Source organism: Ptychodera flava, chromosome 17 (assembly GCF_041260155.1).
Source record: "Ptychodera flava strain L36383 chromosome 17, AS_Pfla_20210202, whole genome shotgun sequence".
In the NCBI taxonomy this organism is placed as follows: domain Eukaryota; kingdom Metazoa; phylum Hemichordata; class Enteropneusta; family Ptychoderidae; genus Ptychodera; species Ptychodera flava.
In genome coordinates, this window is record NC_091944.1 from 24352720 (window position 1) to 24378532 (window position 25813).

The 25813-nt window shown below is 39.2% G+C and overlaps 1 protein-coding gene across 4 annotated transcripts in view; it reads right to left on the reverse strand.

The window, feature by feature from the left end:
* Nucleotides 1-5140: 5140 nt before the first annotated feature.
* LOC139115846 (uncharacterized) overlaps nucleotides 5141-25813 on the reverse strand; it is a 100604-nt gene continuing 79931 nt past the window's right edge. For 2 of the 4 annotated variants that reach the window (XM_070678234.1, XM_070678236.1), the window contains one exon: nucleotides 5141-9768. In XM_070678234.1, coding sequence (XP_070534335.1) covers nucleotides 7644-9737 — 2094 coding nt within the window. In that variant the 5' untranslated portion in view covers nucleotides 9738-9768 and the 3' untranslated portion in view covers nucleotides 5141-7643. Of the gene's footprint in view, nucleotides 9769-21600; nucleotides 22025-25813 lie in introns of those variants that run through there. The other 2 variants (XM_070678235.1, XM_070678238.1) reach the window with 2 other exon arrangements.

Below are 25813 nucleotides of genomic sequence, written 5' to 3' on the forward strand. Positions count from 1 at the left end.
TGCCACAATCTAGTTGTCGTATGTATGTATGTATGTATGTATGTATGTATGTATGTATGTATGTATGTATGTATGTATGTATGTATGTATGTATGTATGTATGTATGTATGTATGTATGTATGTATGTATGTATGTATGTATGTATGTATGTATGTATGTATGTATGTATGTATGTATGTCTGTATGTATGTTTTTCTGTATGTATGTATGTATGTATGTATGTATGTATGTATGTATGTATGTATGTATGTATGTATGTATGTATGTATGTATGTATGTATGTATGTATGTATGTATGTATGTATGTATGTGAGTGTAAGTATGTGTACGTACGTTCGTTTTACACAGGAAATCCGTATTTTAGTAAATTGCATAACAGTGATTTTAATATATCAATGCGCCATTCGACGATGCCGATCCTTCTGTTTTTTAACGGCATTTCGTCTGACATGGAAATAAAGCATATGATTGTCATTTTACATTTAAACCCAAACATTTGGAGAGAAAACTATGCAAAAGAGGTATGTAATAAACACATTATAGCCCAAACAAGTTCTCGTACACACCACTATGTAAGCGACAGTCTGCCAAAGTATTACTAGGGTGTAAGGAAAAGCGGTTTAGCGGAGACTTAAAGTATGGGTCTCGATACTTATATCTAGAAAACGTAAATCATATATTTACTACTAAACCTTTCCTTCAAGGACAATTCCAAAATCCCATCCCAAAATATATATTATAATGGAAGCATTTTCGACCTGCAAGGCTTCTTTATGGCAATGGTAAAACTGCTATAATTTAAGTGCAATTTTTATAATTTTAGTATTTGAAATTTGTTCAGTCGCATTCATATTGCAATTCATAATGTCTTTCAACATAATATGCTACTATACATAATATATCATGTCACTGCCTAGGACTTGTGCCACTTAAAGACGTTCTAACAATCGACATCTTTAAATGCTTGGAAGGAAGCAACGGTGTGTTTCGATTTTGCGTTGATTAAGAGGGCGCTGCGCCAATCACAGCGTACTTTCCTCAAAGCCATTTTTTGCAAATATTCATTCAATAACAAATATGTCGACCCAAGATTGAAATATTTGTCGGGTTCACAGTTAAACTTGTCAAGCAATCATAAGTTGCGTGAGAGAAGAGTTAATTTTTGCAAGTGTATGCAAATCACCCGATTTCCTGGCTTCTCTTTTCTCCTAATTTCAAGATTTCCAAAATATTTTAACTCCCCTCTGGGCTGGTCAAATTTTCTGAAATTTTCACATTATATGTTCTTTAAATACTATATGATAAAACAAAAATTTTGTTTGACCATAAAATTTGTACCTTCTGAATAAGAGGCATTTGAATTTTGCTAATCATTTTTAAGTATTTTGAATTATTTTTAAGTGTCAGTCTTTCAACGCACTCTATTTTAGAATAAGGAAAGATAATTCAAAATGAAAGTCTTTTCTGTATACACATACTCTTTTTTCAAGTGAAATAGTTCATTTCAGAAAATAGTGTCAGATTCAATATATGACTTAATAGTTCTATGACTAATACCAAACTTGAGGATTTTTACCCCAAAATATACACTGTCCACCTTCATCCTTCGAGTAAACTCTTGCTACCATACTAAATGTAGATTCTCTGCTTTTTTGAAAATATATAGTATGAGAGGGTTTCCTTGTCATTTTAGGTAAGAAATATTCCTTTGAAAAAAAAAACTGTGTGGGCAAACGTGTAGCCCCACCCTAGGTATCAACATTGCTACCATTCAGAAAAGTTCTTTAAAGTGGCACTCCCACTTGGTAACATTTTCAAAACATATTTTTTTAATGCCAACGGTCGATATTTGACGTGGCGAGTGCGCGCGGATCGCGAGATATCGATAAAAACATATCATTTCCCGAGCGTATTTTTCACATCCCGAAGTTTACGATCGTTTCTGATTATGACGCGAAATCCCCGAAGGTTTGTTGTTCTGCTGATTGACGATATTCTAGGGAGTCCATAATAAGTTCGAACTACGCAATTTTACCTCCCACTGCGAAGACTTTATATACAGCATTATGCCTTTACCACAGGTCAGTTTTTGAAAACTTCTTCTTAGCTTTTGTCGTTTTCATTATTCTAAATCAGTTGTATTATATTTCAACCAATACCACAGAAACATCAGTTTTTACGTGTAAAATATTAGCCGCCTCCGATGACTACATTTTGTCGTCTGCCACACAGTACGTGTCAGGTTCGCCGCGCGCTTGGTATGCGTCTATGCATACCACACGGTGGCCGCCACCATGTATCAACCACACGTAATGGGCTAGTCACCTATGCGAATTCTGGTGGAATCAGCAAAAATTGTTTTTCGTTTTTTCACAAAGTCAGTAAGACTCAGCTTTCTCCCACGGGGCATGACCGATCACCGACGCAAGTGGTATTGTGGCGTACAGCAGCGTCAGTGTAGACTCTACTCCATAGCTTAGTTGACAATGGCGCCAGTGCCGAACGTTCGATGTTCGGAAGCTGAATTTAGGTGGGCCACCGGAATTCAAACTTTTACTTTTTTGAAGACATGTTTTTATCGATATCTCGCGATCCATGCGCAGTCGCCACGTCAAATATCGACCGTTGGCACTAAAAAATGTGTTTTAAAAATGTTACCAAGTGGGAGTGCAACTTTAAAATAAACTTGATTCGACGAATTCTGCGAAAGGATTCGTTGATTCCATACCTGTATCCGCACATGCATAATTTTTGTTGCTATTTTGTACAGTCCACATACAGGATGGAGACCCAAATCTGACTAAAATGGCTTCGATTATTTTGCTCGGTAAATTGGTAATTCTAAAATAGTACCCGATTCCCTTCAATCAATACTTTTGGGCGGAGGCGTTGCACCAGCAATGTTGCAAAAGAGTATTTTTAGTCGGTTATATCCCTCAGCGAACCAAATACTGGGTCAGTCCCAGCCATGTGTTTTTAATCTCAACCCAATGCGTTGTCTACAAAATCTAAAAATGTGAATATAGAGTTAAGCAAACCATACAATACAGCATATTGTTAGATATTACTGCCCCAAATTTTGCTATTTTTATTATGATCAGTGACTAGTTATGTACAATCATAGCTCACGAATGTAAATGTATGAAAGCCCATACGGGACATTTTGTGAGAAAAATAATCATTATCTCGCGCGCACGAGACACTGGGCTTTCATATAAATGTGATGTAAAAGTGTGTAAAATCTCTAGATTATGTTCATATTCTCAGTTCTTGTTCTCCTGCCCAAAGCATTTTGAAAGACTCGGTATTTACCTTAACCGTTCAACGTCCATAACTGTATATTTAGCACGTCAACACAGAGTCTATGCATATACGTGTAAAATGCACAGTCATAGTTTACATTTAAATTCTGGTTCGGACCAGAATTCACATGTAAACAATAACAATGCAGTCCACACATGTGTGTACTGGCTGAGCTGTCAAAGCTCAATGCTATGTATCTGAACATGCTCTCAGTGGGGAGTAGAACAAGAACCTGTAGTTGATATCCTTAACAAAAATAGTGTAAAAATAGTAGGGGCGGGAATCACCATGAGTTACAACTTGTGGCCCTTCTGTTTTAGATTAATTTACCACAAAATATGTGCAGTCTTCAGATTTCGAATGACAACTTTCTTCGATGTTTATTATCGGAACGAGCGATTGTGTTTGCTGGAGCAGACAATCAGGATCATAGTTTATACATCCCTGACAGTGAGGGCGCTTTGACCATTTTACAGGGTACCATATCCTTATGAATTTATCGAGTGTTAAATTTTGAATTTTGGGCGTATAACTTGAACACATATAAAAGTAACGTGCTTTATTTCTTTCAGTGTTATTCATTCGACAGAAAAACGTTGCCACAAAGCGCCACCAAACATCAATTATGGCAGTACGGCAACACACACTACGACTGTACATGTACATACCAAGTACAATACATGTTGCATACAGAGTTAGAAAGATCCTCTAAATCTCGAAGATGAAAGGCTGTATATACCATGCGCAGTTATTCAATTCCAAAAACGAGGAGGAATTAAGTCTTTAAAGTGAAACTGACAATGTTCCATATAACCGCTTAATCTGCGATTGATTTCGAACAATGCAATCAATTAAGGAATCAGCCAGTCTCAGAAGGGGATTTCTTATCAGAGACTAGTCGCCAATCAAGAGAAGAAAAGACGCCAAAAACCTACGTCAATCAAATAGAACACCTGTCAATCAGACTAAACACAAAAATACGTTAATGGTTGTTATTTGATGAGAAAAGATTTCTGAAGGAGTCTACTTACCTTTAGATAGATAGTACATTCTTGATTGCAGTTTCCTTGGACGGCAAAAGTAATATAATAGATATAGAAGTCGTCCTCGTGAAAACTTACAGTGCTCGATGCGGAAAGCAGAGCGTTATAAATAATAACACAAATTACTTCAAGTACAAAGTAATAATTCTGTTACTTAAGTTTCATGTATTCTGCAATCTTCAGACAGAAGTCTATGTATATATATATATATATATATATATATATATATATATATATATATATATATATATATATATATATAACTACACAATTACTTAAAGTAAAACGTAAAAATATCTATTACCTAAAGTGTCGTGCATCCTGCAATCTTAAGACAGTCAGAACTAAATATATATATATATATATATATATATATATATATAATATATATATATATATATATTATATAATATATATATATAGACAGTGTATATGTTAAATCATACATACATACAGACAGACAGACAGACAGACAGACATACAAACAAACATATACATATTACATACATACATACATACATACATGCATACATACATAGATACATACATACATACATACATACATACATACATACATACATACATACATACACACACACACACACACACACACACACACACACACACACACACACACACATACATACATACATACATACATACATACATACATACATACATACATACATACATACATACATACATACATACATACATACATACATACATACAAAAGATTAGGCCAGACTTAGTCTAGCTTTTGTTCTAATACAATCTAACACGACAACCCAAGTAAAAAGAGAACGTTTATTTTCAATTACGGCAGTGAAATACAGACACGGATAATAGCGTAAAGTTTATCCACAAAATGTTGTTTTTGTTTGAGTTAGACGACGATGAAGTATGAGGAACACATAACATTATTTGATTATTTGAAAAAATAATCTATTGTGTTGAAAAGGTCATTACCAAATGTTTTTTAAACAACCTATACACTATCAACGGTGTAAAATGTACGGTGACGATGGAATTATTCTCCATAAGGAATAAAATGTAAGTGCACAACATAGTAAATCCTTAAACCGTAAACAGAAACATGTAGACCATTTGATTCTCTTGGTTATTCTGATATGAATTTAATATATTTATTTTCGATTCTTTCAGTTGGCATGACGTGTATGATGCCGTTATGATGTCAACGTGACCAAAACTTAAATTAGCAAGTGTTCGTCATAGACTCAATAAAAACAACCAATTACACACATGGCCTACCATAAAGCCTTAAATAACAGGTACAAATGATTTCCTAACAATTTGACTTAAAACGTGATAAAAATTTTAAGGTAAAAGTTCATTGACTCAAGGGACAGTCGTACGCCGCTGTGCATTCAAGTTGATTGATATAATCGTAAGAACCGTTAACATTCTAACTGTAACCATATCACCATCGTGGTTTGGCCAAACCCCGTTGTTTTCAATAATGACTGCTGACCTATTTGTAGGGAATTACGGTGAATAGGTTTACTCGGTCGTGGCCTGTCCATTGTTTGAACTTAACAGCGACTTTAACATATCAGATACACGTCGGCAATGACGCAAACAATATGACATGTTTATTTCCCAAACCTACCGCCATCCGTCGAGCATTTGAATATTCGGCCATCAAAAATCAAAGCCTTCCGATTCAAGGACAAGCAATCAAGTGGTCGGTAAAATATTTCAAACTTCCGAAAAAGATATCGCAGATTTATAGCAATGACTCGTTAAGACAGTCGGTTATAATTGTTAAGTTACAACAGAGAAGTGAAATCGTTTGTAAAAAATCAGCCATTTCTGAAAACCGTAACAAAGAGAGCACTTGTCTTTGGAAACAATGAAGAGCGCCCCTAACGGCGAACACTGTACGACGAATGGCTTTTCAGCTCATCTTGGAATATAAATTATAAATGACCATATTGTACCGTTCGTCTTTCATGAGCATTAATCCAAAGTCATAACTTGATTATAATTGCTTACAAATTTAAACAAGAGCTATTATCGAAAGGAACCGACTTGTGACGTCAATGCGAGATTTCGACATGAAAGGCGGTATTACTGGTGATATGAGCCTGATCCATGTATTCCTAAATAATCTATGATGGAAAATGATCTTATTATGTTGCACAGGAAACAGAAGCTTTTAAAAACACGGATTATTTTATAAGTACTGAACATAGCCTTTTTTTACCTATACAAAAGGAACACCATCTGGGGAAATATATACAGTATATGAACATTTATGCACAGAATGTCATTCACTCCACAGTGCTGTTGACGAATTAAAATTGACCTTTCAAGTTGTAATAGCAGCCTGAGAGAGAGAGAGAGAGAGAGAGAGAGAGAGAGAGAGAGAGAGAGAGAGAGAGAGAGAGAGAGAGAGGGGGGGAGGAGGAGGAAACGGTGTGGATTCATGAAGTAGAAATGAGTGACTTGGAGAAACTGGATAGAAATCATTTAAAATGAGTTAGCCTAATAGGAATAAGGCGATCCGTTGAGCGAAAAGGTAGGAAGATAAAACACATTTAGGCAATTATGTATATTCAATATTTTTTTCAAAATAGTCGACGATTATTCAGGGCTCGCCTGAAATCATGTCTTAGTAATAAATGTTCTTACCACTGCTACTAGCCAACTTAACAAAATTTTATGATGTTGCGGAGCTCAAATGAGATAACTCGCTACCACTAGGATTATACATCAATTTTATCTGAGTACCCTGACTTCAGATCACCACGACGCTATTCATGGTACACATGATCAGCTGAAGACGACTTGGCGGTCTGTTAAAAAAGCGAAAACAATATAAATTGACACCAGCCTGCAACAACTTCGAGACAACATATAAATTGCAAAAAATGTACAAAATGCACAAAATATGGTTCTAGGTCTCCGGGGATTGTTTTTGTATTATTGAGAGTGATTATTCGTCCCAGCGCTGTGTGTAGATCGACAGCTCGTTGCGTGGCAACGGACTTGTGATGTAGAAAGTGGAGCAACGCTCGAGGCATCTCTCTGACTTTCGCCTGAGTTGATAGAGTGGGTAGCTTATAGAGAACGCGGACAGAGATTTTAATAACACTTTCGTTAATCTTGGTCCTCCAAGGAAAATATCATTTCGATGAGCCGAACGAAACCTTTCAAATATTCACATTGGATCTGTTCGGCTCATTCAGAAATGTCTGGTTGTCTGTCGTTTCTCAAAAGAAATGACTGCAGACTTCCAACGTCCACGACATATCGTGTTCTATTTGTTCAAATCATTGCTCTGTTGTCGGCAGCTGAAAGAACGCCGCGATTTTACAGTCGTCACTGAGCCTCGCCTCGCTAAGAATTCGCCATCTTTTGTTGACGACGTTGTAGCAGAAAATGCGGTTGTAGACTAAGAAATAGAAATTGCCATTGATGACGACCACCTGAACAGCGTCCCAATTGTCAGTGATGGTGATCGCCCCCGGTATCCCAGAATTCATCAGTTTCGTGCAGTGTGTGTCTGCCACAAGGATGAGTTCCTTCGTGTCGCGGTAGTCGAAACGATGGATGGTAAGCTGGTGCGACGCAGGGTTGACTCCGACGACAAAGACCTCCCTCCCGTCACTGGTTAACTTCGACTTCGTCATGTCGCTCAAGAAGGTCGGCTCGCTGAGTTCGATCTCGGACCAACTCTCCGCCTCGTCGTCCGTGCACAGGGGGCGCACTTCCACTATGTAGCCGACGCCGAAAGGAGACTTGTCCAGGCTGTCGTAGTAAAGTATGAAGACTGTGTCGTCGCAAAGGCACGATTCGATGGCGTCGAAGCGGAGCGGCTTCAGGGTGTAATTCGAGTGCTTCTGCGACGTCGAAAACAGCTCTTTCTTGAGGTCAGACGGGCGACACGCCTTCACGATTTTCATTCGGCCGTCGGAGGTCTCCGTCAGCGACAGAACGGAGGTTTCATAGTTAGACGGCACAGCCTTGGCCGGCAGTTTAGCCCAAGCCGACGCATTTGTGTTCAAGAGTACCGGCACAATCCGTCTTGAGAATAGGAAACGCTTGTCACCGACGATACAAACCAGGTGATTCTGGGTAATGACCTTGTAGTGCATTCCTGATTCTTGCATTTCCTTCGGCAAAACCTGCACAATGCGCAGGACGTCGGTCTCATCATCGTAGAGGCAGAGGATAGCCTTCTCCTCTGTCTGCTTTTTGTTTGTTATGATCAGTCCTAGTTTTGACCTGAGTGGTACCAGTTTTTCTCTATCTTCGATGCCCCGCGCTATGGAAACGTCCCTCAGTTGCAAGTTCGCATCCCGCGGCAACTGCGCGTGCGTGGGCGACATGTCCGAGTTCTGGGACCCGTCCAACTCCTTGCTGTGCTTGCGGGGGACCACGCTCTCCCTGCGTCTGTACCGCACACACTCGAAGTCGAAGTCCACACCGAGGTACTCCTTTGTATCGAGCAAGTCCTCGAATTCTTCGTGGTCGACGGGTTGCCTGAAAATCTTCTCACAGTAGATGTAGTCGAGAACAGTCTCGAAGGCGTACGCCGTCGGCGGAGCTGCCGTGAACTCGATCATTCGGCCCCTTTTCAACTGAAGGCGCTCTTTCCATTTGCCGTCTTTCGATATGATAGCCTTGAAATACCGGCTCCGCTGGGTAATTACGGCTGAGTGAACCAAATAGAAATTTTCTTCGACGCGCACACAAATATCCGGATGCCTGTTAGAATTTCCCCACCTGTAGGCCAAGATTTTTCCAGTATTCATTTTCTCGTAGTTTGCCCACCAGGGGTATTTTTCCATGGGCTGGTCGAACAGATCGGGCTTGAGTGAGATAGATAGGAATTCGGCCGCGTCCAGGAGCTCACTCGCCGCTCTGATAGCGACTTTCAGCTTACCCGAGTACAGGTAGTCGAGCAGCGTCGTAAAAGCCCGGACGCTGACGGGCGAGTTTGTGGCCTCTTGAAAGTCGTATAAGTCACTCCTTCCGAGGCTGGGGCAGCCCAGGAAAGTTCCATCGGCCAACAGGTTTTTGAAATACCCGCACTTCTCTTGCAAAATCTCCCTGTGCACGTAGAAATCAGTGTTCCGCAGACGAATGCACAGGTTCTGCGGCGTGTTCTTTTTGGTGATGTAGAATCGAGCGTTGTATCTGGGGTCCTCTTCGTCCTGTCCGTCCGTTGACGTCATCGACGGCCGTTTGCCGTAGAAAGTGAACGAGTCGCTGCGAGAGACCTCATCGGAGGTCGACGACTTCGGCGCACCGTCGACTGTAGTCGGCGACGCCGGGTCCATGGTCGCTTTCTTTGCCATTACAGCATGGTTGGCGTTGGCGTCGCTTTCGGTTGTCATGGTAACCGGCTCTCGGGTCAGCATACTTCTTGTCCGTTACCACTCGGGTACTGACCTACAACAGAATAGAGTAAAAGAAAACAGAAAATTGTAAAATTTTTCTTCAAAATATCGTCAAACTTTTACAGAAGAATGAGTCAAAGTTGTAGTTTGGACGACACCGTGAGCCAACTACTGAGCATGTCACTGTTTGCAGGGAGGGGTTACGTTATTAAGTCTGACAACGCTTAGGCCACTACTCAGTGGTTTGACGGATAAGCTATCTGCTATTACAGCTTACATAACGGTCATATCCGACGTCAGCCCTGCAGTATTCTGTTTCAAGTCACACTCCCCTCCTTGGTAACCCACATTTTATCTTCTCTCACAATCGCCCCCGTGACTACTTGGAATTCGACACGGTATTCCGCCTTCCTGCATAAGTAGTCTGCTTGATGAATTAATCTAGCCAGTTTCAATTGCTGAACTCGTGGCATCGCGAGACAGCGTTGTAAATTGTTCTTATTTATCGCCCAGCGCTCGTCATTATATCTGAGCACAATTTCAGTAGTCTCATGATCTAGTTGCTTGGGGGGGGGAGGGGGCACTACAGAATCTTTTGGAGGCTTCACGTTTTTGAAGCGTCACCTTCATGTCAATAGATCTGCGGTGAAACGTAAACTCCGTGCTCCGAATTATACGACTGTTCATTAATCACACACGAGTTCACCTGAAGATTGGGAAACTGTCTCTCGGTTCGAAGAATTGACGCGCTGCACGTTCAGGGCTGCCGAATACTTTAACGACAACGTTCACGTGAAATAAACCGCTCCTGTCGAGTACAGGCTGTCTGTGATAAACAATATTTATTTCCACTTAGTCCCCAAGACAAGTGCTTCCAAGAACTGGAGAGAGCGAAGACTCGCCAATTCACCAACATACAGTGACGCAAAATGTGGCTTTTTGAAGTAAACCGACCTACAACGGTTTCACTTTTACCCATTTTATCAGAGTATCCATGGGGCCTTACTCAGCGATGTAATTTTTGTACGATTAGGCAACAACTGACTCGGTAGTAATGTACATTCCAATGATACATGAAAATTGGATATTCGCTTTAGAGTGGAAAATTTGGGATTGCTATTATCAAGTGAATAGCTTGGTGTGTGGCTGAAAATAAAAGATAAATACTACAATAGGTCAATATTCAGTCTAGCAAGGAAATATTAGACGCGCAATATTTTTTGAAAGTAACGTACAAGTGTAGACCCTTGTGACATCGTATGTATGTGCGTATTACGTGTGTCTTTATGTACGTCTTTGTATTTACGTATAATGTATGTATGTATGTATGTATGTATGTATGTATGTATGTATGTATGTATGTATGTATGTATGTATGTATGTATGTATGTATGTATGTATGTATGTATGTATGTATGTATGTACATGTATGTATGTATGATATGTATGTATGTATGTATGTATGTATGTATGTATGTATGTATGTATGTATATGTATTACGTATTATGTATGTATGTATGTATTACGTATTATGTATTATGTATGTATAATACATATATATATATATATATATATATATATATATATATATATATATATATATATATGTGTGTGTGTGTGTGTGTGTATGTGTGTGTGTGTACGTATACATCTATGTGTATGTTTTTTTCTGAACATAAGATAAATGTTCACAAATCTCTCTCAGTGTGTCGCTGCCTCTCTCTACAGACATATACGTGCATACATACTTACATACGTACATACATACATACATACATACATACATACATACATACATACATACATACATACATACATACATACATACATACATACATACATACATACATACATTATGCTGCATGTAATGTTATTAATGAAAGACTTAATATCTTGCTCGGCCATAAAGACAAAAGTGTAAGTACAACAAATGTTTCAGTAACAACTGTTTGAGTGTTTGTGGTGTTGCTTCCTCCATTAACGGCGGGAAGGTGGTTTCCAAGGCAACACGATTACACTAGCGACTGTCAACTATTTGTGGTGCGCACTTACAACAACGTTCAGTCGCAGAGTGCTACATTGGAGCCACAACCTTTTCGATTACGAATACAAAAGAACGGAAACAACTCTCCTTGTAGTCGTGCGATAAACGTCAGCTATTTATTACAGCAGCCGCAAGCTCTCTCCCTTTTGTTTGCCTGTGCGAGGTTGCACTTAAAGTTAAAATGGCTTCGTCTAGGTGGATGCTATTGTGCGTTTGACTGTGAGAATTCTGTAGGTGTGTGAGCTCACTGTATTTTCGTAAGTGATATTAAATTTTCACCTCTGTCATATTAAAAAAAAGCATGGAGGTATTAGATGGTTTCACGATCGAAAACATCGTTTAAATCTCTCTCTAAAAAGAAGCGCGCAATTATGTCGACACAGAAAGGCCCGTAAGCTTGACGCAGGAGGGGGTTTCGCCCATATACTTATGGAAAGCAGACAGCTACAAACGAATGTACCCATCGTGCACCTCTCGCTCACCAGTACGCCATTTCACATAAAATTGGGTTTAATAAAGACGGTTTTTGATATTTCTACTCATTTATCAACCTTAATGACTTTTTAATAGGGGGTGATAAACGCACGTTGCCGAGAACGTTGAAAAGCGAAAATATTGAGCCGTATAAAAACTATCACCGACAGCAATAATGTCGAGGTTCACATTTAGCTACTCAATGTGTTTTACATGGCCAAATGACACTTGAATCATGTTTCGCAGATTTAAGTATATTTCCTGTTGATTCAGAATTCGGCTTGGGGATATTTTGGAGGCATCAAAGTTTTTACAATACTGCTATCTCTGCTCTCCCGTTTCTGTGAACTCTGTGTTTAGTTTAACCTTGTTGTGAATCGAAAATGTAACTTTCCCTATAGAGTTTACCCAGGAAATGGCGGCCATTTTGAATTTCATATGATCTCGGCAAATTTTAGGCCATTTGTTTCCCTAATCAAACTCTTTGCACACTGACCCTTTATTCTCATTTTTGATTATGCTTCGGGGATGCTTTAAAGTCGCCTTGACGGAAGTTGGAGCAAAACTTTAAAACCTTCAACTTGGAAGCGGCTTGCAAAATAGACAAGTATACCAAATCCGCTATGAATTTAGGTCATCTACACGCACTCACCCAAAAACTGAAAAAGCAGGTAAAGTGTTTACAGTACATGCGTGATATTAATCAACACTTTGATATTTTTAAGTGCTGACTATGATTCCAGCCCTAGCGATTTGGACATTTGATTCGATATCTCTGGTTTGAACTATTTTGCAGCACAAGCTTTGTTTCCCGCCCAAAGAACGGACGCATGTCATAGCGAACACACATGCATTCCTGGGGATGTATGGATGACGAGCCTTTGAGAAAACTAGGTTTTATGCGTGTTAAAAGATAACTAAGCTTATCAAGACAGCGATCGCTATATTTAAGGGGGGAAACTCACCGAACAATGAGCACGTTTTTTTGTCCAACTAGGGACATTGGAAACGAATATTACGATGACTCGTTTTAACGACACAGTGATTACAGGTCATTCGAAACGGTCCTTTGATAACCCACTTTATCAGCAAAACCGTGTGAGCAATTTCTTGCATCGAAGCACGGTCCGTGATCGAATCAAACACTGTGTCCCTGCATTATATGGGTAGGCATATCTTAGTTAAGTGTTTACACGCTAGTTTTGCATCAATATCAAACACTGGTTGTGTCGCGTATCAAGTATAGTTGCACGACTCTTGTTTTCAATGTTCAGCGATGACTGATTCATACTTTTCATCTAAAGCACTATGCTGACGCCGGTGTTGCGATGCGCCAGCACCAGGAGTAATATTTAATTAGTAAAGCTTAACACACCGTGGTATTTTCAGTGCGAGGCTGTTCGGAATACATTACATCCGGAATAACTCTGTTTCCCTGGTCATCAAAGATACCGACTACGCGCTATAAGGCTATATGTAATGGATAGCCTGTCTCCTATTGTATTTGGAGAAAAAAACTCTACCTCCAGAGTGATAATCGTGTACTCTCTCGGGCAGATATTTCTGCGATACATTACTTCTACGTTCTTAAGATGTTGTTTACCTGCTATAAGGTGGTATTGGTCAACGTAAATAGACTCAGTTGAAAGGCGGAGTGGGGACAGCTTCCATTTATAACGATAATAGTAGCATATATATATATATATATATATATATATATATATATATATATATATATATATATATTACAAGATATCGAAATGAGACTTTTTACGGCCTTCAGACGTTTTAAAATCCATTTTTACCGAGAATGACAGGTCTCGCCAGCCCCCTCCACCTTTACATGGTACAGCCCGTTGCCATGGACAACATCTGTGCATTGGAAATGTCAGTTTTGAAGTGTGGTTCTGCTCATGAGATGCATTCGAAACACTAGCGCAAAGTCACGTTAATATGCAGCATATGATTACAAACAAAATATCATTCAGCCTCAGTCTAATCCTCCGCTTCTTGCTGTCCCTCTAGCTCTACCTCCCTCTCTGTCTGTCTGTCCGTCTGTCTGACAATATGTCTGTCTGTCCGTCTGTCTGTCCGTCTGTCTGCCAGTCAGTTTCTCTCTCTCTCTCTCTCTCTCCTCTCTCTCTCTCTCTCTCTCTCTCTCTCTCTCTCTCTCTCTCTCTCTCTCTCTCTCTCTCTCTCTCTCTCTCTCTCTCTCTCCTCCTCTCTCTCCTCTCTCTCTCTCTCTCTCTCTCTCTCTCTCTCTCTCTCTCTCTCTGCAACATGCAATAACATGACAGTTGAATTCGCTTCAAGCTGTTAGTTATCATTGCTTGGCAACCTGGAAATATGATAAAAATCAGGGATGTGCGATTAATTTGTGATAGCGATGAACACAGTGTAAAAAAATCCTACCGATTGTAAATTGTTAAAATCTGTCTCAATATTTTAACATATGAGAAAATAGTCGCGTGCGTGTGACGTATGCAATTCTGTGAAGAAATCTGGAAACATTATCTATGTGTTTTAGCTTCTTCTAAAATAATTTTCAATTCACGGAAGGCGTTGATACTTTTAATGCCGCATGCTGCAGGCAAATCTTGATTAACTTTACTTACAAAATTTCTAGTGATCAGCTTATGTGTTCGGCTGCCATATTATAGCTTTTTACCTAAGCATAATTGACGTCGGTACATCACAAGAGAGTAAATTTGTGAATATATCAAAACACAGAAGATTTGATGAAGAAGTTGAAGGTAAGGGCCCGCAAGGCACCTCTATTTCCAGTGTGTTGTGTTTTTGCTCTCAGATAAATAAACACTGTAATAATTTAGGACAAGGCTTTTAGCATTTACTGTTTAATAAATGATCAAGAGATAATTTAGTACGTGTCTTTTTGCACTCACTCTTAGTGATTCTGCTTCTACATTTACTGGCTCACGCTCATGTGGATATTCTTGACATCCCCTCAAAGTTTTGTCGACCAGATAATCTGAAATATTGGATCAGTTGTGTTGGCATCGATGAGAAATCAGGACTCCAGGTTCTAACTTCCTGTTGGTTTAAGATTTGAGTCAACTGCGCGCAGTCTGCAGGGTTGTTCAGATCTCAATATTTGCCGTAGTTCGATCACGAGATCACGGATACATCAAAATAATTTTTTCAAACAATGCATATTATGTTTACTCATGGCAACACCGTTTCGCTCCAGAACTTTTCGCTAGCCTTTGAAGGAACACATTCTGTTGTAAGACGCCTGCCGAATCGTTAACTTCGGGTCATGTCATGGACTCAAAAATATATAACCCTTCCCGACCATCCGGATAGCACTCAGGCCCAATTGGATACTCTGGACAATTTTAAACCACAAAGAACAAACTTTACAATTTCACATTAAATGGAGATGGAGGAAGGGGGTTTCTAAAGTCTATATGTTTGGCCAAATACTTATCTCAAAACCCTATATTCTCTACAAATTAGTTGATTATTCCATTACATGGGGTCAGGCGGTGAGCCGAAATAGGGGTCATATTTACAACATTATAAAATTACGACATTTCGTCAGTCCAAAAGTCTACACGAGGTAAAAAGGAAACTGAAGTCAAAAGCGCAATAAGTGAATGTATCCCATAGTACGATAGCCCCTCTCATGGTTAAGAAGCGACTTTGACCCGGGTCGACATGTACTTTTACGTCGATCGATCGACGGCCCATGATGATTTCAAATCCCCAGTAATCTGACACTGACAGTGTGAGAAAAATACGTGAATCTCGCTTCACAAAATGACCACCGCTTGCGCTCCAATGATCAAACCCACGAGAGATATAAATGACTGTAGCGTGTTTCTGTTGGCGAGTAGTCAGTTGTCTAGATCTGCTGGCCCCCAATTTGGTATTCTCGTTTTAGAGGACATCTCGGCATTGATGCATTGCGCATTCGACGACATCGCGCTGAGAGCCTCCCTTCCAAACACAACCCCGTGCTGATCTCTCAATGTCAGCGAAATGACACCGCGCAGTAAATCAAACGAGAAACTATTGCACCGTGTTTGGAAACTCTGTGTCCTTGTCGCGGGCGTTTCAAGTTGATCTTAAAGCCCCAGTGCTGCTAACTTTTGATGGTTTTTTCATTATTTTTATTTTATAAATCAATTGCAACTTCTTATTCTACTCCAAAGAATGCTGAAACACCCACTATTTAGCTTGTCAACTTAGCGTCTATATGTGTAAAATGCGTGGTTATTGTTTACATTTGAATACTAGTCCGGACCAGAAGTCAGTTTCCAACAATAACAATGCAGTGTACAACCATAGGGACTGAGTTGACAAACTGGATACTATGTATATCAACATTCTTTGGGGAGAAGAACAAGGAATTATGGTTCACATTCAAAATAAAAATGGTGAAATTATCATCAAAAGTTAGCAGCACTGGGGCTTTAAGTAACGAAATGGATCTTATATGAGTACCAACAGGTAGACAAACGTAGGGCTGCTAACAGTCTACCGATGCGCTTGCTAATGAACCTATACGCGTCTACACGAAGAGCGTAAAACTTCAAATCGGGAACAGGAGCCGTCAAGAGGCCAGCAAGGTCGCTGTGGCATTACAAATGTACATGTGCAAAATACATACTGGAAGTGATCTATATTCATCCAGCCTTCACAGGTACATTACGTAAACAGTGTATGCAGCTAACACTCGTTTGTATAAGTCACAGACTGGTACAGAAATATCTTAATGCAAAGTTTTCTCTTTTCAGAGCAAATACATCACATGTATCTCTTTTAATCGAGGATGTTGGGACGCCAACGTTAGCGAAGAAAAAAAGGGCCATTGACAGCGAATAATCTAAAGGTATTAAAACGGTCAGATGTGCCTGATATAATGGATGGAAAATCTACCGCATCTTTTCTTATTGTAAAACGGTTACAGTGTGTGAAACGCGTCTGAAGAAGTCGATAAGATTGTTGTTGCGCATGAGCACGACGACCTATCATAAACAACAGACAACACAAACACGTGTAAGTATCTGATGGTGCTTACATCGTCGAAGTACATTAGATCGAAACACCGCATGCTCTTTTTGTGAAATCACCGAAGAAAAGAGTCAGCGCTAGGAAACAAAATGGTTGTTAAAATCTGAGTATTTTTATGACATAATAATGCTTATCCAAAAAATAATTCCATATTCCAGACCACATCAGGCCATAAAATTTATGCTAGTACTTCGCCTGATACAACAACAAAAATTGTAAATTCAGAGATGATATTTTGATTGCTATTCATCTGATAATTAATGGGGGTCATTGCTTTGGAGACCTAGTACGGTTAATGATTTACATATTGAACTGGTACTTAATGCTGTATGATAGTTCTGAATTTAATCACTGTTAGACTTAATTAGTATTTACATACTGGAACAGTGTTTATGAAAAAGTCTCCCCTTTCAAGCGCTGTGTCGCTCCGTCTCTCTCTATACTTGTGGTTCTATCTCGTTGACCCCCTTCTCTGCATCTATACATATCTCTGTACCTTTCTGACTCTACTGTCTGCCCATGTCTGTGACTCTCCACCCATCTGTGTCACTGTCTCTGTCTGTTCATGCATCTCACAGTCGCTGTCTCTCATTTTAGTAGAAAAGAACTGGAAATAATGAATGATTACTCCAATAGTAATTTCTCTCTTAACATAACGCAGATGTAACTCTGTTATCATATATATGATCAACTTTGACAATCACAAATTTTAATCTCTAAGATGCAAACGCAGGGGCGTTTTTCTAAACCGCCTCCACATAATAATGGCCGAGCATGTAGTGAACCCCGACCCACGGAGAGTTTTGTTCATCGAGTGAAAGGCAATACATTTTCGGGCCCAACTTTCTGTGGCAAAAACAAAAAAAAACATTTTCTCCATAGGGCCAAAGTCCCTGAAGCTACTATAGACATGGATACAAAATTAAGTATTTCCTGACTGTATGAAATTATCTCACTAAGTCATCCTAGGGACATGTAAACCAAATATTAAAGCTGTCTGACCAGCGGTTTTGAAAAAACAAGCGACTCAACAGTTGACAGAGCTCTGCTGTGTTATGTAGAGAATAACCTTTTGTGACACATGTATTGATGAAGAAGGTGGATATCTTTGATAGCTCAATTCAGGATGGCCTGACAAAAAAAATGGAAAAAAATTCCGTAAAAATACAGATTTGCATATTTCATCAGACTATATTAGTCTATAATAGCAAATAAACGAGAGTTAATTACATTCTAATTAAAGTAAACAAGACTTGCTTAAATCAAGATTTACGTCATAATAAAACAGCATATCTGTCAGGTTATAAAGAATCTTCAGCTGGTTATCTATATCTGTATTTTCATCCTATTAACCAAGCACATTTTAACTTTCAAATTAACATTGTAAGTAAGTTCTGTTGAATAAGTTGAGACTGTAACGTACTCAGAGAAAGCACACTGAAGAGACAGATGTTTGTAACTTAAGAAGTTCAAGGTCATCAAAAGCATTATAAGGAATCATGTTACACTTTCATTGCACTGTTTACACAGATTGCATAATTGATATTAAAATAGCACATGAGGAATCTTACAGCCCAGCTTTACCAATAAAAACCCCATCACTTTGACCACTCTTTTAATTGACCACTCTATTTTATTCTATCCTCAAAAAGTAATCTTGTTTATCCTTACCAAGTCAACCATAAATGGAAATTAGAACTTTCTCTATCTCTATTTATTTGACCACCCTATCATGACAAACTATTATGAGCAATTTCTTTTAGATAACATACAGGGCACAATAAATGACGGTTCAGAATATGTCACAGTTGGGATTCAGGAAAGTTGCCTTTACATGTTTTAATCCTCAAAGATGGTAAGCATTTCACTATGAACTGTCAAAAACAGTTGAAAGTTCTGATAATTCCACACTAAAATTACTTTGGCTTTGATGATTTCCTAGTTAATTCAATTATTTAAAATCATATTAATTATTTTTTTCTGGGTGAATTGATAGGGTTTATACAGTACAAGAATTACATACAATGTAAGTCAAATTTTGACCAAAAATTACAAAAAAATTCCTTAAAATACACATTTGCATATTTCATCACAATTTGAACAAATCTAAGTTGGGTTATCCCTAGGGACCTGTATACCAATAACAAAGCTGTCTGACCAGCGGTTATGAAGAAGAAGATTTTTTACCAAAAACACCTTTTTTGCATTAATTTGCCTATTTTCAACAATATCAAAAAATCAAAAAAAATAGTTTCTCAAAATCATATTTTCATCTACACAAGAAATATCAAATCAGTAAGTACTGCGGTTCTCAAGATATTTGAGTGGACGGACGCCTCACAAACGGACATACATACATACATACATACATACAGACTGACGACGGACGCCGGACGGATACCCATCCAATAGCTTCTATAGACTAAAGTCTATAGTAGCTAAAAAACATGTTCTCTCGCGTTAGCCATTGTCAATTTCTCCTCAGGACAAGAGTAGGGTTATGGAGGACTCGGAAGCAAAGTTAACCACATCCGCCAACAAGTAGTTGGCCGGCCTTGATATCTGCACCGCGACGCTTTATTTTCCGGTCAGTGTCGGTTTCACAAATCATCCATTCAAGGAATATGAGTGGGCTGGCGCAGACTCTGCTTAAATGACAACCTTTTCCATCAAATGAAAAATAATCCACCCACGGAATCAACAATGGATATTAACTTTTGACTGAAGATATATATATATATATATATATATATATATATAAATATATATATATATATATATATATATATATATATATATATATATATATATATATATAGCGGATAAAGTTTAGAAATCTTTACGGGGAAAAACAGTGCTCAATACCTGTTTGGCTGAGCATTTTACTGTAAAAATTAATGACAATTACTTGACAATTAATGACAATTAACTGATTAACTCAGGATATATCTTCAAATAGGGAAAATATTTGGCACGGATAATTTAAACCTCTGTTACTTTAACTATTTAGATCGTGTAATATTCAATCGAGTAGCGTATCATTATCTGTTGTTGTTGTTGTTGTTGTTGTTGTTGATGATGATGATGATGATGATGATGATTATGATGATGATGATAATGTGGTTACTGTATTGTTATTGTGTGTTTTTTGTCGCGAAAGTCATACGTCACTGTGTTTATGGTTTCTATCATCGTGATTGTTGTTGACAAACAAATAAAATGTTGTATACTCGAGCCAACACCGTCACGCGTCTTTCCAGCGAACAGTCATAGCTCAGTGTAGGGAGAAAGCCATTCCGATGTTTGTTGAATATACAACATATCATTCAGTTCACAATAAGTAACCATAATTCATAGGCTTAATTTCCTGTTTGTGATACGTTGCATATTATCATAACAGCCGCGTCTAAACAAAATTATTAAAATGTTACAACAAGACAAAAAATGCATCTACCAGGCCTCTTCCGCTAACCTTTGTCAGTTTAATAAAACAACCTCATTGTCCTGTGCTGATAGTAAATGAGACGATTTATATAATTCGAAATTCATTTCCTCCCGGAAGAAAACTGCAGGTCTCGTATCGTCTCCTTGGCAACGAGTGAGCGGTGGTAAATTATCGCACAGTTTGCCGAAAACATTACCAGCGATTATGGTGTACATTAACGCACATGCCTCGTGACATGTACATTTCGTGAGAGCCAACAAATCTTGTTTTAGTGTGCATTGCTGCCATAAATATGATTCTGATTGGTAGAAATCGGTGAAACAAACAATCTAAGCATGGAGACATTTGGGGAGTGCAACAGGCGTATTGAAGGGGAAAAATATATGAAATGAAAATAGCAATTACGAGGCGAACCATATCCATCCAATGCTTTGAAAGCTCGCTTCAAGACTTTGACTGATCGCAGACACGTAAAATCGATCCAAATGTTTGTCTCTGGTTATTGAAAATCGTGCGGGAAGACCGACAAATCGATAAGGGCAAAAACTACGGCGTCGCCATCGATAAGCGCGACACAGAAAACCCTCATTTGGCATTCTGATGTAGCGATGCTTCATCGGTGTACGAACGCCGTGTCTCTCTGAAACGTTCTCTTTTCACTCGTTGCCAACGAAAAGTCTCTCCTGTACTTCGCGTCATCCTGAAAAAGACACGCGACATGTAGACTCAAACGTTTACACATTCATCTAACGATTCATGAACAATTCTGTGATAAAGTAACACGGAGAGAGAGAGAGAGAGAGAGAGAGAGAGAGAGAGAGAGAGAGAGAGAGAGAGAGAGAGAGAGAGAGAGAGAGAGAGAGAGAGAGATGATCATTCCTACCTGTGTGTACACTGATGCTGGGTGATTATTCGTCGATGCCACGTCATGTGAAACCGCGCATCTATCGTTCAGCTATGCCCTGCCTAGCGCAGTGACAGAGTCGTTTTAACTACGGGGTCACGCACGACTCTTTGCTACTAGTAATATTTTAATGTAATCGACTGTTATGTACTCACTGTCGCTCACTCCACGGTACCCGACCGCGACTTCGCGAGGAGCAATTACCAACCAAAATTACATACGCGTTCGGCGGAAAGTGAATGACACCGGCGGTGACTACAGGCGGTTTTAAGGCGGGCACTCAGCATCGGCAATACGGTACACACGTCCACATAGCAACATTAGAACCGAGAACAATAAAGCCACGGTGCGTTTCTCTACGCATGTTTAGATGAACGGAATAATTTGTAATTATTGTGACAGATGGTCCAGCGATAGGCTCCACCCCTCGATATTAAAACGCGAACATTTGTATCAAAATACGACCCCACAGCACGATATCGAAAGTTAAATAAAATGAATAGAGAGCGGCGAATCCAAGATTTACAATTTCAGACCCTTACAACGTTATAAATACATGTAAAGACCTTGCAACGCGTCAAAAGGCTCCTGACAGATATTAATATTAAACTGTCATACAACCTAGACGTGTAGCCATAGAAATTACATTGTATAGAAGCACCTTTTCAATGCGGCGACTTGTTTGCCTGCAGTGTCGGGGAGCTGGGCTTGTTCGTGCATAGTTAAAAACCGCTTGCGGGAGTTACAGCTTCGAATCAATGTCTTTATGGTCGTCTATAGCTGTCTATGCTATCAAAACACAAAAACAAATGAAGTATGGTTCGAATTGTATACCTCTATTGGCCTGAACCTCGTTCACGCTTATTTGCGACAACCAGCGACGACGTCGCATGGTTCTGGCGACTTTTTAAGGCTATGAGTGTGACACAGGGTCGAACGTCTGAACGGCATAGCTTGTGTCAGACACCCAAATGAGGTGAGTTGCATTAATGAAATTGCACGAATGAGTTTCAGGAATACAAAAATAACAGGGGGAGGGTATAAATCCACTCTCAGCGACAAATGGAACAGTCTACTTTTAAAGCTGCTCGTGAAATCAAGACACCATTATGCGACCAGACCACTCAGAACATTATGGAGTATAACACGGTCGCGTCGATCGATTTTTAAAGTGAAGCCTATGTATAGTCTATCGATTCGCTTTAAGTGGCTTATTTTAATAAGCATTAAATGTGTTCTGTTTTAAGTATCGATTAAGATAGTCAGAAATCTCTTCAGCCTCAGTGTTATTTTAGTACCTCTAAACATCCAACTTAACTCTAGGAGCATTTGAGACATGCGTGTTTTCAAACAGCTAATAAGCCCAAGCATTGTCCCCCCGGCCCGTCCCTATTCCTTTACGTGCAACGCTACATGGCAGTTGGTGTAATACCGGGGTTGAAATGCAAAATTTCACGCTACATATCCTCATTTAAAGCTTGTGTCAAAGACACGATGGAGGGTGTACTTGAGGTCGTCATGTTTCCACTAAGCCTCAGTACATGTCGTACGGGGTCCCACTACGCATGCGTGAGAGTGAAACTCAATTTGGCATAAAAGTGTGTGTGAGTTGAAATCCCTCTGGTCATGGCGCGCTGCCAAAGATGAACGGAAGGCTCCTTTGAAGCTGGAGAGTGCTTGGAGAGAGGGGGGTGTATATTACACCCACGTGAATACTCTGTCACTAGATAGGAAATCGGACATGCGTCAAATGCGCAGAATTCGCCGTATGGTGCATCCTTCGTATGATGACACATGTCATGACGGAAAACCCCAGTAACTCAGAATAGCTGTTAGATAAACTGTTTGGCCCTACCATTGGGAAGATCAAAACGTAATGACGATGAGTGAAAATAAGAGACACAGCACTGAGCGTAAAGCGAAAAACACTTTTCCCTAATAAACATGGAAGGTTGTCCTTCAGTTCAGGACATGTGAAAACACCAATAATGATGCCATCACAACCAAAGAGCATGGAGGTAAACAACTCGAAATTGTAAACAACGAAAATTCTCCACAGTATTGAAGAGAACTCTTGCTGTTTAGGCATTTCTATGCCAAAACACCGCAATATTTAAAAGATGGGCCATTTATAAATATAAATATATATATATATATATATATATATATATATATATATATATATATATATATATATATATATATATATATATATATATATATATATATATATATATATACATTGGAAAGGGCAGCCGTTGGCTAATTAGCATAAATTGGTACGTCATGTGCCAGCGTTCACGTTTGTTGTGTTATATCATGATTTGCTGATCTGCCTTTCAGGATGTTAGAGATGCTGTACCATGTAAAATCTCATAACGATACCGAACGGACAAATAGTAAGACCTATACTGGCTTCTTTTCCCTTGAAGTATTATTTGTTTACAAAGTGCGGTGCATTGTGGGTATGTAGCGATAACAATCAGACAATCGGATATTGCATATGCATTAATCAGGTGTGGCGCAGAGTGTCGGCCTACGCATCACGCACGCGCACTGCATTATTGATAGGGCGAGACTGACAGTTTCCGGGCCCGATTACAGATCGTCGTTTCATCACGGTGACCCCACCAGGTTGAAAGAACAGCGTCTAAAGTTCAGTCACCCGGTCGTACAATTAAACACCGCTGTCACAGCGGCGATTTAATAACCTGTGATAGTACGTGGGCTGTCTTTGCCGCTCCTTCTTCAAAAAAACTGATTTTATCAGAAAAAAAACAGCTGTTTTATTTTAATCAATGTGATGTGTTTTAGGGAAACTGACCACGTGACAGGTCTACATTCGGTTGTCAAAAGTCCAGATCAGTGGCCATATTTTGTTTCTATTTTAACTATGGCTCTCATCCAGGTGACTTTCCTTGCCTTGTTCGTTTGATAAAAGAACAGCGTGCATATCCATACACGCATGATATGGTGTCATTTTTTCACATTTAATTTTACTAATTCCTTATTGTTGTGGTAACATACAACATCCGCTTACTTTATGCGCTACGCGATCATGTAAACAACCGCGCCAAAGGCAGACGCAGAGAAAAATCGATTGATCAATATATCACGTGACTGTTTCATAGTTCTTTGAGGAGAGACCGGAAATTAAAACAGACAACCAGTTTCACCTTTGACCCCCACAGCCCTCAACATTTACGCTACTTGCTTTACACTGGTAGTCAGAATCAGCTATTTTCTTCAAATTACCGATACGTATTTTCGATGTATCAGAACCTTGAAGGGTGCTGATTATGCAAATGTTGGCCATGAATCCGACCGCGTACTTTGTGATCAGTTATAATCAAAATTGACAAGGAAACATGTTGTAATTTGATGTGGTCTTATAATATATTATTTGTGACCTCAACTGATCGACGGCGTGTATTTTGTGAAACGTTTTCCGCTCTCTGCCGACCAACGCAGCACAAGACAGTCGAAAAGTTTTCTCTCGCCCGGGTCTGTCTGTTTAGGAATGAACGATTGAATGAATGAATGAATGAATGAATGAATGAATGAATGAATGAATGCATGAATGAATGAATGAATGAATTTATGAATAAACAAATGAATGAATTGAAGGATGCATGCATGCATCCAAGCACGCATGCATGTATGGATGGATGGATGGATGGATGAATAAATGGATGGATGGATAATTGAATGAATGAATGAACTAATAAAATAAAATGAATCAATCAATCAGTCAATGAAACGACAGACCGAATGAATACATAACTTACAAGATGAGTTTGTATGTCGTCACCTTTGCGGCAAAATGTATTTTCTTAGTTCTTTGGCTAAAAGTGTGCGTGTTGAGTATCTTTTAAGTTGTTTATTGTGCTTTTGACGGCAAAAGTTAAGTCTATTAACAGCTAATCAGAGAATGTGTCCTTTTTGACATGTTTCGATTTTGTATGGATCAAAGAAGAGTAGGGCTCGTAAAGCTGTATTTTTGCGCATATTGTGGCATACAGTATAATAATTACTAATCTATTTGTGCTTGCGATCGGAGGATTTCATTGGTCGACAGCAGTACCGCTGTCCCTGTCCTAGGTGCGGACGGAATGTCTCAACAAACTTTTACATAAGCGTTTGCAATGCATGGTTAACATTTCCAGCGCTTGGAACTTTAAAGTCCATCCTT